We start from the raw sequence: 14,083 nt of genomic DNA on the forward strand, positions 1-14,083 counted from the left end.
TACAAAAGGACGTGGCAAAGGGACACAGGAGGCTCTGTGAGAGAGCTCTCAATGGCCAAAGCGCCAACATTTTGAACAACAAAATAAATGTAATATTGGATTACAACCCACAGTATAAAGTAAATATACATGAATCCATACTGTTATAAATGAGTGAGCGAATAAACAAATGTGGGAGGAGGGACAAATCTTCCTTACAGAAGAATTCCAAATAATATATTGATACTCTCCCCATTCCGGGAGGTGGCACTTAATCCCACCCATCGTGAGTGTGGGCCAGACTTGGTGAATTACCTCCAAAGAAGAGAGTATGTAAAGGGAAAGACAGTAATTTTAGAGTGGAGACACCTGGCAAACACAACCTTAACCAAATGATCAAGGTTAACATCACCCGTGTCAGTCATGTTTATAACCCGCCATAATGTGAGGAGGAAGCAACTTCCACTCTGTAACACGCTTCTCCAAAACCCATGCTGCCCCAGTCTCTGCGTGAGAAAAACATCAGACCAACCCACAGTACCCTCCCAACAGCTGTCGGCCAGTCTGAATCAAGAAGAAAGAAAACCACACCCAAAGGGTAGCAAAGTGTTTTTCTATGAAACTAGTGACTGACTGGGAATTGGCCAGGAAATTTTCCAACAAACCTCATCTTGAGAAACTTGACCTTAAGTATCTAGTAAATGTAAAATATCAACCTAATGGGGAAAAAAAGCTCTAAGCCCAACTAAGTTCACTTCATAAACTAGATGGGCCTAACCCCGTGGTCGGCAAACCGCGGCTCATGAGCCACATGCAGCTCTTTGGCCCCTAGCGTGTGGCTCTTCCACAAAATACCACGTGTGGGCGCGCACGTACAGTGCGACTGAAACTTCGTGGCTCATGTGCAGAAGTCGGTATTTTGTGGAAGAGCCACACTCAAGGGGCCAAAGAGCCACATGTGGCTCGTGAGCCGCGGTTTGCCAAGCTGCAGTTTGCCGACCACTGACCTAACCATGCATTCTCATCAGGGGTGATGTCATCCTCAAAGAGATAAAATTGGTCAGTCCTATTCTTTTTATGTATAAAGCACACATATACATACAGTGCACAGATATATACTACATTGCTAGTATTAAAATTCATGGGAAATGCATAGAAATGTCTCAAGTGTTTCCTTTCAGGAAGGGCGAGAAGGGACAAAAAAAGGTTAAGAAACATGAATTGAATACTTGGGTAAAGAAACTTGGCAGTTTTGAATGCATATTACCCTAAAATTCAAATGACATCTTTTTGTTGTGATTAATCCTCAACCGAGGATATTTTTTCCATTGATTTTCAGAGTATAAGGGAGGGAGGGATGGAGGGAAGGAGGGAAAGGGGGAGAAAGGTAGAGACAGAGAGAACCATGGATGTGAGGCTCTAACTACTGGGAAAAACCAGCCAGAGCCAGATGACATCTTGACAGAAATTATATCTTACTGCTGAGGCTTTGTGGCATAATGCAAGTTCTTAAAATATCCTATATAATAAAAGGCTAATATGCTAAGTGTCTGGTCGTCCGTTGAACCAATCAAAGCATAATATGCTAATGATATGCTAAGGCCACTCAACTGCTTGCTATGACGTGCACTGACCACCAGGGGGCAGACGGTTGACCAGTTGCTCCGATTGGCAGGTTAGCTTGCTGTTGGGGTCCAGCCGACTGGGACTGAGCCAGACGGGCTGTACACACCCTGGAACCCTGGAGCCCTTCTGCAGTCCCTCCCTGACTGGCCAACCTCCCACGTCTCTTCCCGGCCCTGATTGTGCACCTGTGGGGTCCCTCTGCCTGGCCTGTGCTGTGCCCTCTTGCAATCTAGGACCCCTTGGGGGATGTCAGAGAGCTGGTTTTGGCCCGATCTTGCAGGCCAGGCTGAGGGACCCCACTGGTATACGAATTCGTGCACTGGGCCTCTAAAAAAAGATATATATATATATCGATATAGGTATATATTTATCTCAGAGAGGAAGGGAGACGGAGGAACATCAATGATGAGAATCATTGATTGGCTGCCTCCTGCACACCCCACACTGGGGATTGAGCCTGAAACCCCAGGCATGTGCCTTGATGGAGAACCAAACCATGGTTCATAGCTCTACCCTCAATCACTGAACCACACCAGCTGGGAGCCAGTTCTTAAAAATAAATTCATATTTTAGAAAAATTCCTTACTTCCTTCTTATATCTATGATTAAAGACTTATACATAAATATGTACTTATAATCAAATACATGTATTTGTCTTAGGAATTTTCTGAATTCATTAAGTATTAATTGTGTACTTTCTTCATGCTCCTAAAAATAATTTAGGGCAGCTTTTAATATTTAAGTACTACATATAAAAAGGACATTTAAAAAGGAGATTTAAAAAGAGATAGCAATCCAAACTTATTTAAAATAAATTTAATTTCACTAAGTCCTAAATTAGGAGCTTCCTGAAAAGCTGAGCAAAAAGATAACATGATGAGGCACACAGTCCTCATTTAACAACAGAGAAAGCTACTAACTCAGCTGGAGAGCCCCACCTTCCCTTAGAAAGGCGACTCTAATCCCATCCCATTTCATTAGTGCCCACAGGAACACCAACTACCACTGAATATCATTAGTTTCTGCGTAATTTAAAATCATTTCATTCAAAGCAGGGTTTCTTGTTTCTAAAAGGCCATCACAGTACCAGGAAGTTGAAAATCTGCAGAAGCTATTTTTCTGGTGATCTAATTCAACATGCAGAGTGAGTTCTGATTTAAGAATAGAAAGTGAAACTTAAGAGGTTTCTCAAGCATCCATTATTATGAGCATGACTTGACAGGGGAAACCGAAGCTTTGAAAAAATTAAGGGACTGGAGTAAAACAATAACTTTGTCACAACATGTTAACAGAGCAGTCAGCAAAACGACCCTTCCATTAAGAGAATTACGGCTCTAACTGGTTTGGCTCAGCCTGAAGGGTCCCAGGTTTGATTCTGGTTGGGGCATGTGCCTTGGTTGCGGGCACATCCCCAGTGGGGAATGTGCAGGAGGCAGCTGAATCGATGTTTCTAACTCTCTATCCCACTCCCTTCCTTTCTGTAAAAAATCAATAAAATATATTTTTAAAAAATAAAATTATGGAGACTGCTCTTTATTTCACTCAGAGTGCTAGGCCACTTCCACACTCAAAAGCAGGACTTTTCTCAAAGTATGTGGGCGTTATTCCCATGGAACAGATAAGCACCATGGGATCTACAATATACAGAGAATGGTGCTACAAGACACATCAACAAGAGAAACGGGCTTCTGTGAGTCCTCTCTAGTGGTCATATGTATAATTATGTCCCCAAATCTAAATCATCACTGTCCTGACAGGCAAGCCCAGCAAATTCTGAATAGGACATATGGTCATTTCCCTTGGTAGATCATGAATCCTGTGAAGTTTTTGCCCAACTCAGTTCTGAAAGTCAGTTGTGTTAATTACATAGTATTTTTTAACTGCTTGGAACCATTACTGAACCACAGAATCAAGCTGCAGAACAGAAAAAGAACCACTCCCCAAGCATCAAAAAGAGCTGATTTCATATTGTCTACCTTGTCAGTGATGTGTCGATCATACAGGACGCTTCACCAGGGGCGTAGCTGTAACTTTCCATAGATTTACTCTGGGGATCTCATTTCTCATATTAGCTGGCCAGAATCTTCAAATAACAATCACTTTCTTCTCTTTCCCACCTAAACTTCTTGGGGAAAAAAATCATCTAGATTCATTTCTTCAGCTCCTCTGCACTCTGGTTTCTACCCTTACTTTGACTAAATGTTTTCACGGAAGTCCTTCATAATCTGTTTTACCAAATCCAGCAGGGTCTTGACTTGACTCCTCTAAAGTATATGAAAATGCTGGCCTTGGGGTGGGAAGAAGGCAAAGTGGGATAAAGGGGAGGGAGAGAGACTTTACTTTGGGTGGTGAACCCATGCTGCAGTGTGCAGATGATGAGTTACTGAGTTGTACACTTGAAACCTGTATAGTTTTAACAAATATCATCCCAATAAACTCAATTTTTAACAATTAAATTTAAAAAAAGAATGTGGACAATTACTTATGCAGATTAAATTTTTAAATGTGCAAAAGAAAATACTGGCCATGCATTCCTTAGCTAAGACAACACAATTCTCCTTTCAGTTCTTCTCAACCTTCCTCATCTCTTCCTTCTGCCTCTGTAAGCATCCGTTTCCAGAGGTTGCCCTCAGGACTCTAACCTCATTTAGTAACCTCCTTCTGGGTGACCTAACTCAAACCACGGCTTCAACTACTACCTATTTTGAAGTTTCCCCAAAACTGAGAATGTATGTAAAACTCATAATGCAATGCTTAACTATAGTTCAGCTACTCAATAAATGCTAGCCTAGCCTAGAAATCCACAAAGATAGTCAATATCCAACTGCACAGTGACAGGCACCTCAAAGTAAACAGAACAAGAAAAGAACAAAGTCCTTCCCTTAAATACAGTATTTCCTATATTCATGGCATCACTGTCCTTTAGTTTTCAAACCAGTAACCTGGGAATTACCCTGTCCTCTCCCTTAGCCCCCATCTCTCTGAGTTCGAGTCCACCTCCTCAATTACATCTGTACGTTACTCAGTGGGACTGCCACCGCCCAACTTGAACACATTCTCATTATTTGTCTGGATTACAGAAGCCTAAATGGGATTCTTCTGTCTCTTGTTTTGATCCACCACCAATTCTTCCTCCAAATGCTGCCGGCGGGCAAGGAAACAGCTGGACTTTGAAAGCATAGATGACTCCTCCAGAGTTAAGTCATTTGAAGTCTTGGGATCAACCTCAAGCTTCTGGGCTCAGCACATAAGGCAGGCCCTGCCTGATCTGGCTTCAGCATCATCTCTTGCCATTCCAAACCCCCACTTGCTCTCCCGAAAATGCTTCATGGTGTTGCATGGTGTTGGCGTTCCCTGCCTTTACGGAAGCTCATCCATCTGCCTGGAGCACCCACCCTTCATTCTCTTCCCTGGTTCTTAATCCTGAAAGTACATCAAACTCACCAAAGAAACTAAAAAAAAAGGGCAGATGATACTGATAAAATTCAGTTTAAATTTTTTCAAAGAATTCCATCAGTGATTTTTGATAAAAAGCCAGATTTGAGAACTAACCATGTGCAACCAACCCATCCCCGAGCGTCATCATATCTGGGGCTTGTCTGACCCATCCTCTCCCTTCTGGTTGTCTTTGATGACCATCTTCTCCATTATCTCAGGCCTTTGTTTGTTTCTGTCACTTCACTTCCATGCTGGGCTGAGCTGTTGTTCTCAGCAATTCTGAATCTGCAGGGCAAGGATCTCTTCTGTTTAATCACTTTTCCTTTTGGCACATATTAGGTGACTGAAAAAATTTCTTAAAAAAATAAATACCTGGGCTAATGGCTTACAGAGATGTGAGCCTCTCAGTCGAGATTCCTGGGTGAGGATTTTCACTCATATATACCCAGACTCTGGTCCCAAAAGAACATTTCTGAAATAAGAAAGAAAAAGTGAAAAACGGTTAAGCAGTTTACAATGTCTTATTTGAGTTTCACATCAATCCTATGAAGTGGATCCAGAAGTCACCGTTTGATGGAAAAGCTCATGCTCACAGATTAGACAACTTGCCTGAGGGCACCCAAATACTGGAAATGATGCAACCGCGATCCTGCCTCCACGGGGTGGGGCGGGGGACTCATCCCACTGGGACGGGCCCACTCACAACAGCTGGGCGGTCTGTCAAAAGTTCCCCAAATGAGCAAACGCATTCCGCGGGTGTCAGTCACTAACTCATCTCTCACTTTAAACGTCAACTCTTCCTTCTAACCCAAGGGTTCTGTTCCCTTCAAGCCTCGTGCCTGGCTCCCTCTGGGCCGCAGGTGAGGGGGTGGGCAAAGCTGCTCTGCTGCCCGATTTGAGAACAGGTGGAGCAGGAACCACTAGGGAGAAGCACTCCGCGACCGGAGAGCCTCGGGGCAGGAGAAACGCAGGAGCGTCCAGAGGACCGAGACTCTGCAGCCGGACCCTCCCCCTGCCCCCGGAGGCCCTACGCCAAGCCCGGACCGAAAATAGGTGACGATTCCGCTCTGCAGACGCGGGAAAGGGAGGAGAGGGGGTACCAGCGCCCGAGACCCCGGGGTGCGGGAGACAGCGGGGGACGACCCACCAGGCACCACCAGGCTGCTCCCGCCAGCAGCGCCGCGACCCTCCGAGCCGCCGCGCTCGCACCGCCCCTCCCCCGCCCGCCCGGACCCCACGCGCCGCGACGGTTCTCCCACGCGGCCCCGCGCACGCCAGCTCACGTGTGCGACCCCGAGCCGCCGCTCTCCTCACCCCGCGGGCCTCACCTCGGCCGCTAGCCCACCTCCATGCCTCCGCTCCACAAGCTGGCGAGGGCGGAAGTGTCGGTCGCACCCGCCCAACCCACCGGCGCCGCGAGCGAAGGTCCGGCCCCTGCGCGCCGCCTGCCGGCCGCAAGCCCCGCCTCCGCCGCCACTTTGTTTTGGTGCGCGGGGGGCGGGGCGTGGGGAGAGGCGCGCCGAGCTCGGCCGGGGAACCCTTCGACATGGCGCTGACGTCACTTCCTGGATGCGGGGCAGACCAATCGGGAGCGCCCGCGCGGTGGGGGCGGAGCCAGCCGCCCAGGAGGGCACGCGGCCCTGCCCGTGGCTTCGGCTGCCTCGCAGGGAGGACGCGGCCCGACCTCCCCGTGCCCCGTGGACTGCGGCGCCTACCTTTCTGCGTCCCGCTGTCCTCTCCAGTGCCCAACGCCTCAGGTGCTGCAGGAGGGTGTGCTGCGGCCCGCGAAGGGATTTCCCCCCCTTTTTTAGATTTCCTTTAAAGACCTACTATGCAATCAACAGGTATTTGGAGGAACAGATATATATATATTGGATGACGGAAAAAGGATGCATTAAGTCCTGCAAATTCGGGGGAGTCTATATACTTTGTATTTCAGAAAAAGGACACGTGGAAGGACTGCAAAGAAACACAACAGAGCATCACAGGAAAGCCACCACCAGAAAGCCTCGCGCCTGTTTTTTAACACCTGCCACCCAGCTGGCTGCTGAGGAACCACCACTGGCTTTCACTCTAACGAGGCAGAAAACCCAAATAATTAAGAATACTGACCAGCACTGCGAAGGAAAGGGTCTGCGGTGGGCCCCTCGGGCAGGTTGGGCGACGGTCCTACCAAGGCGAACCTCAACCGAAGACTGAGGAGTGGGCGCCTGAGAACAGGAGAAAAAAGTTCCAGTGAGGGGGCGTGGCTTAGGGAGGACCATTATGCTAATTTGATGACCGTTATGCTAATCCCTTGGCCGTTATGCTAATCTGATAGCCGTTATGCGAATTTGCCCAGCTGGCCCAGGACCTGAGAGCTCCAGGCGAAAACCGAAAGCCGTTATTCTCCCCGCTTCTAGGCGTTTCCACTCCGTGAACGAGTTGGGCCCGTATTCCGGCGTTAGAAAACTGTTTCCAGCAATAATGCATTATAAGTTGTACACGCGTCCCCTTGTAGATGGTATGTTGATGGAAGACTTGAAACAAGACAGACCTGGCTGGCTGGCGACAATGAACTTTTTTTAAAATACATTTTATTGATTTTTTACAGAGAGGAAGGGAGAGGGATAGAGAGTTAGAAACACCGATGAGAGAGAAACGTCGATCAGCTGCCTCCTGCACACCCCCCACCGGGGATGTGCCCGCAACCCAGGTACATGCCCTTGACCGGAATCGAACCTGGGACCCTTGAGTCCGCCGGCCGACGCTCTATCCACTGAGCCAAACCGGTCAGGGCGACGATGACCTTTTTGAAAGACGAGGTGGCAAGGAAAAGGCCGCCGAGTGTCTGTTTCCCGGCGGCCGTCGTGGAAGCGGATGAGAGGAGGCTGGAGCGCCAGCCGCTGACCAGCGTGGGGAACGGACCCTGAATGCTGCCCAGGGCCTTCGCTGGAGACAGGCACGTGGAGAAAAACAACCGGAATTTCAGGCTGAAAGCCTTTTCCTATTTAGTGCTGTGTTTGTGTTTATAACCATCTGGCCATGACATAGGCTGTTGGATGTTTCTGAGGGAAGCGCCCACGAAGGCGAGAAGCGCCGGCCCCTGAGCCCCCGGCCTCCTGGCCCCACATGCGTGTCGAGCTGTGAGCGACTGTGCAGCTCCGCGCGGTTCTCACCTGGATGCGTGTTCCTGCAAGCTGCTTCTCCCGCTCCACGGTACGTCCCGCGATCGACCCAGGAGTTGCAGAGCCCGAAGCCTAAGCAGTTGGAGGATGTGCTTAAAAATACCGCAAGGAAACGTCTGAACGCAAAGTTGGGAATGAAATCAGTATTTATCTGGAATGAATGGCACTGATTACAATTTTTAAATTAAGAAACCCTCCACAGGTATTTTTAAAATCCAGACGACCCTCCCCCCCCCCCCCCACAACAACACAATATATAAGCTGCAAACACAACTGTATGAAAGTTACGTATTTTGGCTTCATGTACTTGACCTTGACAATAAGGTTGAAGGTCATTTTCACAGGAAACACAGGGATCGCGCTCTTCTCTGGGAAGGTTGGTGACATTGTATCGAGTTTGTGAAAGCTGCTTCGAGGACTGGTTTGGTCTGGCCACGTCATGCACCCTTTTAGGGTCGGCAGATTAAGGGAAAAGGCGATCTTTCCCCACGGTTCTCACCTGGATGCGTGTTCCTGCAAGCTGCTTCTCCCGCTCCACGGTACGTCCCGCGATCGACCCAGGAGTTGCAGAGCCCGAAGCCTAAGCAGTTGGAGGATGTGCTTAAAAATACCGCAAGGAAACGTCTGAATGCAAAGTTGGGAATGAAATCAGTATTTATCTGGAATGAATGGCACTGATTACAATTTTTAAATTAAGAAACCCTCCACAGGTATTTTTAAAATCCAGACGACCCTCCCCCCCCCCCCCAACAACAACACAATATATAAGCTGCAAACACAACTGTATGAAAGTTACGTATTTTGGCTTCATGTACTTGACCTTGACAATAAGGTTGAAGGTCATTTTCACAGGAAACACAGGGATCGCGCTCTTCTCTGGGAAGGTTGGTGACATTGTATCGAGTTTGTGAAAGCTGCTTCGAGGACTGGTTTGGTCTGGCCACGTCATGCACCCTTTTAGGGTCGGCAGATTAAGGGAAAAGGCGATCTTTCCCCACCTCTGAGCTCTAAGCTGTCCGAGCACAGACAGCTCCTGGGCTGTGGCTCAGTGGTTAGAACCACGACCCCTGCTTCCCGGCGTCGTGTTCAGGTCATGGTGTGCGTTTCGTGTCCGGATTTCACGTGGAAACCCCAGTCCTTCTCCAGTGTGACCGCTCCTCGTCGTCGTCCTTTGGTTATCGACCATTTCTCTCCGCGTTTGAAACGGCTCCCTCCTCACGCGTTGCTGAGTCTTTTGTTAGACTTTCTATTGATTTCATCATCATCCTCCCCCTCACTTAGGCCTCAGTCCCTTCATGTTTGTCCACTTCGTGTCATTCGCATACAATGACCCCCAATAAAACGCCCAAGTGCCTCCCACCCCCGGGATGCTGCCGTCCGGCCGGAGGCCCACAGCTGCCCCACGCGGCCGCCACGCGCGGTCGCTGCGGAGTGGGGTGTCGGAAGGAGTAACCCCGGGATCTGCTGTTTGTTTTACTCGCCTGGTGGCTGTCGGGTGGTGTCCCGTGTTCCGCTGTCAAGAACAAGCTGTCGCGAGCACTGCCGTGGCGTCTTTTAACGGATGTGCATCTTCGTTCCCTTGGGCGCAGAGCCAGGCGCGGGATTTCTGGACCCGAGGGTGTGGAGGCCCGCTGCCAAATGGCCCCGTGGAGTAGTGGCGGCGTGGGACGAACGCACCAGAGACCGGGGTCAGGAGGACTGGCGCAAGGCACCAGCAACTTTACTTTTTACACACACTTTTATAGCGAAGCTGTGGCTGGTCATGCTTCATAGATCACTGTTAGGGCCTGGCCTCTCATGGAGAAGTAGCAGATCGTTACAGGCTGGGCAAGACTGGGCAAGCTTTGTCTAGTTCCATCTATGTTTGACAGTTGCTATGACAAAATATCCGCTTGCCTAGATCACAAGAACTGGGGTGCAAACCAAGTTCATGTCCTTCACATGACCTGGAGTGGGGTCAGGCCTTTCCTGGACCCCCACGGCCTCTTACACGAGGAGGCGCGTGCCTCACATCACGAGGACTTGCCGTTTCCCGAAGGGATTCTGGCACCTTCAGTCCCGTCAGCTGCCGTGTCACACTTCCCGCTGAGTCCTCGACGTTCGGGCGTCGGGCGTCCCCGTGACTAACGCGCACCGTGTGTGTTTCCTCGACAGCTAAGGACGTGGGACATCCGGTCGTGTGCTTATTGGGAATTAGTATGTCTTTTATGGGGCCTTTTTTCTAAAAGGACTTACCGGACTCCTGACCTACAGGACTGCAAGATGATAATTGCCTGTGGTTTTAAGCCACTAAATTTGTAGTAATTTACGTCAGCATAGAATTGTAATATAGATTTGTTCACACATTTTAATTCTGGCCCTGGCCAGTGGATGGCTCGGTTGGAGCATCGCCCCGTGCACCAAAAGGTTGTGGGTTCGATTTCTGGTCAGGACACGTACCTTTTGGGTTCGATCCCGTCGGGACAGGTAGAGAAGGCAGCCAACCAATGTTTCTCTCTCTCTCTCAAAGTCAATAAAAACATATTCTCGGGTGAGGATTAAAAAATGTTTAAATTTTGTTTGCCACTGATATAGACATGGGATTGATTTTTGTATGTTGATCTGGTCTCTAGCAACTTCACTCAACTGCAATAATTCTCGATAGATCGTTTGGGTCTCCTCCATCCACAGTCACACCATCTGTGGGAAAGGGCTGTTTCAGGTCACTTCCAGTCCATGTCGGTCTACTTTCACGTCTTGCTTGACTGCACTGACGATAATGCAGAGAAGTTTCCTCAATCTCAGAGTTTCACTTTCAGAAAGAAGTCTGCAGGGTTTGCAGCTACTCGTTCTCAGGCTGGGGAAGTAGCTGTTTTTATGGGATGGATTTGGGATTCATCAAATGCAAATAGTTTTTATTCTTTGTTCACATAGTGGATTATACTGATGGGTTTCCTTTTTTTCCCTTAAAATTTTTTTTATACTGAAACAGACTCATAGACACAGGGGCTGGTGGTTGCCAAAGGGGAAGGAGGGAAGGAGGGGCTGGGTGAAGGGGTGGAGGGCTTAAGAAGTACAGATTGGCCGTTACAGATGGTCACAGGGAAGAAATTGCAGCATCAGAAATTCAGTCAACAATATTGTAATAACTGTGCATGCTGCCAGGTGCGTCCTGGAAACACGGGGGCAGCACTTAGTAAAGTGTGACTGTCCTGCCATGACGCTGTACACCTGAAACCAATACAAATTAAATAAGAAAAAGTTGTTTTTTAAAAAATATATATATATTTTTTATTGATTTCAGAAAGGGAGAGGGAGAGATAGAAACATCAATGATGAGAGAGAATCATTGATTGGCTGCCTCCTACATGCCCCCCACTGGGGACCAAGCCCGCAACCCAGGCACGTGCCCTTGACCGGAATCAAAGCCAAGAACCTTCAGTCCGCAGGCTGACGCTCTATCCACTCAGCCAAACCAGCCGGGGCAAGAAAAAGTTTTTGTGTGGGGACAGGGGAACAGGGGCCTGAGATAGGGTTGGGAAGATAAGCGATGGAAGATTGTTTGCAATCTTTGTAGACATTATAACAAACATTCCCCCAATGCCGGGGAAACCACGTCAAGGTTCCCGAACAGGGCAGGAATGGGAGTGATGTTGCAAATGTGGGGAGTCTAGATTGGAGAAGGGCTGATGCGTAACCGGCAGGAAGTGTGCGGCTCAGACAGAGAGGATGCTGCCTGAGAGCCCGGTGGAGGCGGTGGAGGCAGACCGAGTCCAGGGGGTGTTTTCTCAGGGACTGGGTGTGGGGGTACCGGGGAGAAGAGGCAGCCAAGTGCCGCCACAGGCTGAGATGAGAAAGCCTGGAGTCGTGTGGGGACTAAAATGTTGTAACAAGTTGGACTTGACATGTAAGACACCTGAATGTAGACGGCAAGTAGGCAGGTGCCTCCAAGACTGTGACTCTGGCTGTAGCCACCCATCTGGCTGTAGCCACCCACCTGGGAGCCGTCAGCAGGGACTTGTTGTTTGAAGGCATCAGAGCAGGTGAGGAGGCCCTCAAAGCAGCCCCGAGGGGGAGAACACCTAGAAGTTGGGAGGACGAACCAGCAAAGGATCAAATTCTCTGATCTAACGTCAGGGGCCAGGCCAGGGGCTCAGGTGGAGGGAGCCAGCGTTGAGTGGGAGAAACAAGTGTGCGGGCAGATCTACCTGTTTGGTGGAGGACAGGGGAATCGATGCCGGGTGGCTTTAGTGTTCTCAGTGAGTCATGAGCAGGGCAGAGGAGGGCTGTGGGAGGGAGAATGTTTAAAATAGCTGATATCAGGAAAGAAAAGCAAGCCTAGCCCGGCTGGTGGGGCTCAGTGGTTGAGCATCGACCTATGGACCAGGTCACAGTTCCATTCCCGGTCAGAGCACATGCCTGCGTTGCAGGCTCGATCCCCAGTGTGGGGCGTGCAGGAGGCACCCCAACAATGGTTCTCTCTCATCATTGATGTTTTTCTCTCTCTCTCTCCCTCTCCCTCCCTCTCAGAATCAATAAAATACATATTTTAAAAAGAAAAAGAAAAGCAAGCCTACAAGAGACTTAAAGCCAGCTCCTTTGGTAAGGTCATGTGTCCGTTTGAGGTCTACAGTCATGAAAGTGAAGCCAGCCAGCTGAGCTGTGTGACTTCAGCTTTTGGGACAGGTAGGAGGCAGGTGGAAGGGCTCACCAGGTTTGGGGCCTTGAACAGACAAGTGTCACAGAGGGAGAGGGATTGCGACAATGGACTCTGGCCACTGGCTGGGCGGGGAGTGGGCAGATGTGTTGTTTGTGGAGGCTGAAGAACTGTGACGTGTGGATTTCAGGAGATGACCTGGAGGTGGTGCTCAGAACGTGTTGGGTTGCGGTACCTTTGAGAAAACAGGCCCAAACCTCACTATTCACGGCTGCATCTTAGCTCACTGTGTGTGATCAAAATGCCTGCGGGTTCAGCGGGTTAGCCCGGGACCAGCCGCCACTGCCCACGGCTACCTGATTGCAAGTCTCGTGGGGACCCTCAGCGTTTTGGGGGTGGGTGGGGAATGGCTCTGGGAGGGAGACACCCCTTTTTTTAACCTTCTCTCCACTGCAGAGTCCTGGCCTCTGTGTTGCATAACGAAGTCTGTAAATGAAGATCGATAGCTAAAAAGCATGCTTATTGAAAAGTGTCACGTGACCAGGAACTGGGACAAGAACTGAAATGATGCCAAGTGGAGACTGTTAGGCAGCCACTGGATTTGTTCCTTGGTCTGGCTTCCTGGAGATAGGTTTCTTTTTCTCTCTTTATCTCTGTTCATTTCCCGAATCCTCTTCTCCTCCCGAGTATAGACAGTACTTGGGATTCCTCCTCTGCCCTTTCACCCTCTAAGTTGGGGTTATCCGTTTCATAGCAATAACAAACAAATCCGTATCTCTAGTGGCTTTTTCTTCTCTCTGAACATTCTCTTCCCAGCACATCCCAAGGCAAAGCCATGGTTCCCTCGCACCCTCCTCCCTCCTGCACTGGCATCCGACACTGCCAGTTGCCCCTCCCACATCCTGGATTCTTAGAGGCCAAAAGGTTGTTGGGCAAAGGTAACATTTGTATGGCCGGAGGCGTGTGGGAGATATCGGGGAGAGCTATAAAAATCACTTTTACCAAGTACACGTTTATTGGGTCAAATTCATAGCACAGTGAATGTAGACAAGTCACTGTCGTCTCCTCTGTGGGTGCTTCCTCAGCCCATTCACCTCTTCTGCGGAGGGCACCCTTTCTCCTGGGTAGCGACCCTCTCCGCCATTCAAGGGCGGCTGTGCTAAATCCCAGCTCCAGGAGCCCCTGCTTCCCCGTGCAGGGAGCGCTCAGAGTCGGGCGGTAGGGACAAAACCCAGGA

The 14,083-nt window shown here is 49.3% G+C and overlaps 1 protein-coding gene across 3 annotated transcripts in view; it reads right to left on the minus strand.

The window, feature by feature from the left end:
• Positions 1–6,507, minus strand: part of SETX (senataxin) — a 64,212-nt gene extending 57,705 nt beyond the window's left edge. For 2 of the 3 annotated variants that reach the window (XM_059658378.1, XM_059658375.1), the window contains exons 1-2: positions 6,372–6,507; positions 5,433–5,515 (exon numbers count right to left, since the gene is read on the minus strand). In XM_059658378.1, the coding sequence (XP_059514361.1) occupies positions 5,433–5,482 (50 nt within the window). In that variant the 5' untranslated portion in view covers positions 5,483–5,515; positions 6,372–6,507. Of the gene's footprint in view, positions 1–5,415; positions 5,516–6,371 lie in introns of all 3 variants that reach the window. The other variant, XM_059658377.1, reaches the window with a different exon arrangement.
• Positions 6,508–14,083: the final 7,576 nt, after the last annotated feature.

The sequence above is a fragment of the Myotis daubentonii genome, chromosome 11, assembly GCF_963259705.1.
Source record: "Myotis daubentonii chromosome 11, mMyoDau2.1, whole genome shotgun sequence".
NCBI lineage: Eukaryota > Metazoa > Chordata > Mammalia > Chiroptera > Vespertilionidae > Myotis > Myotis daubentonii.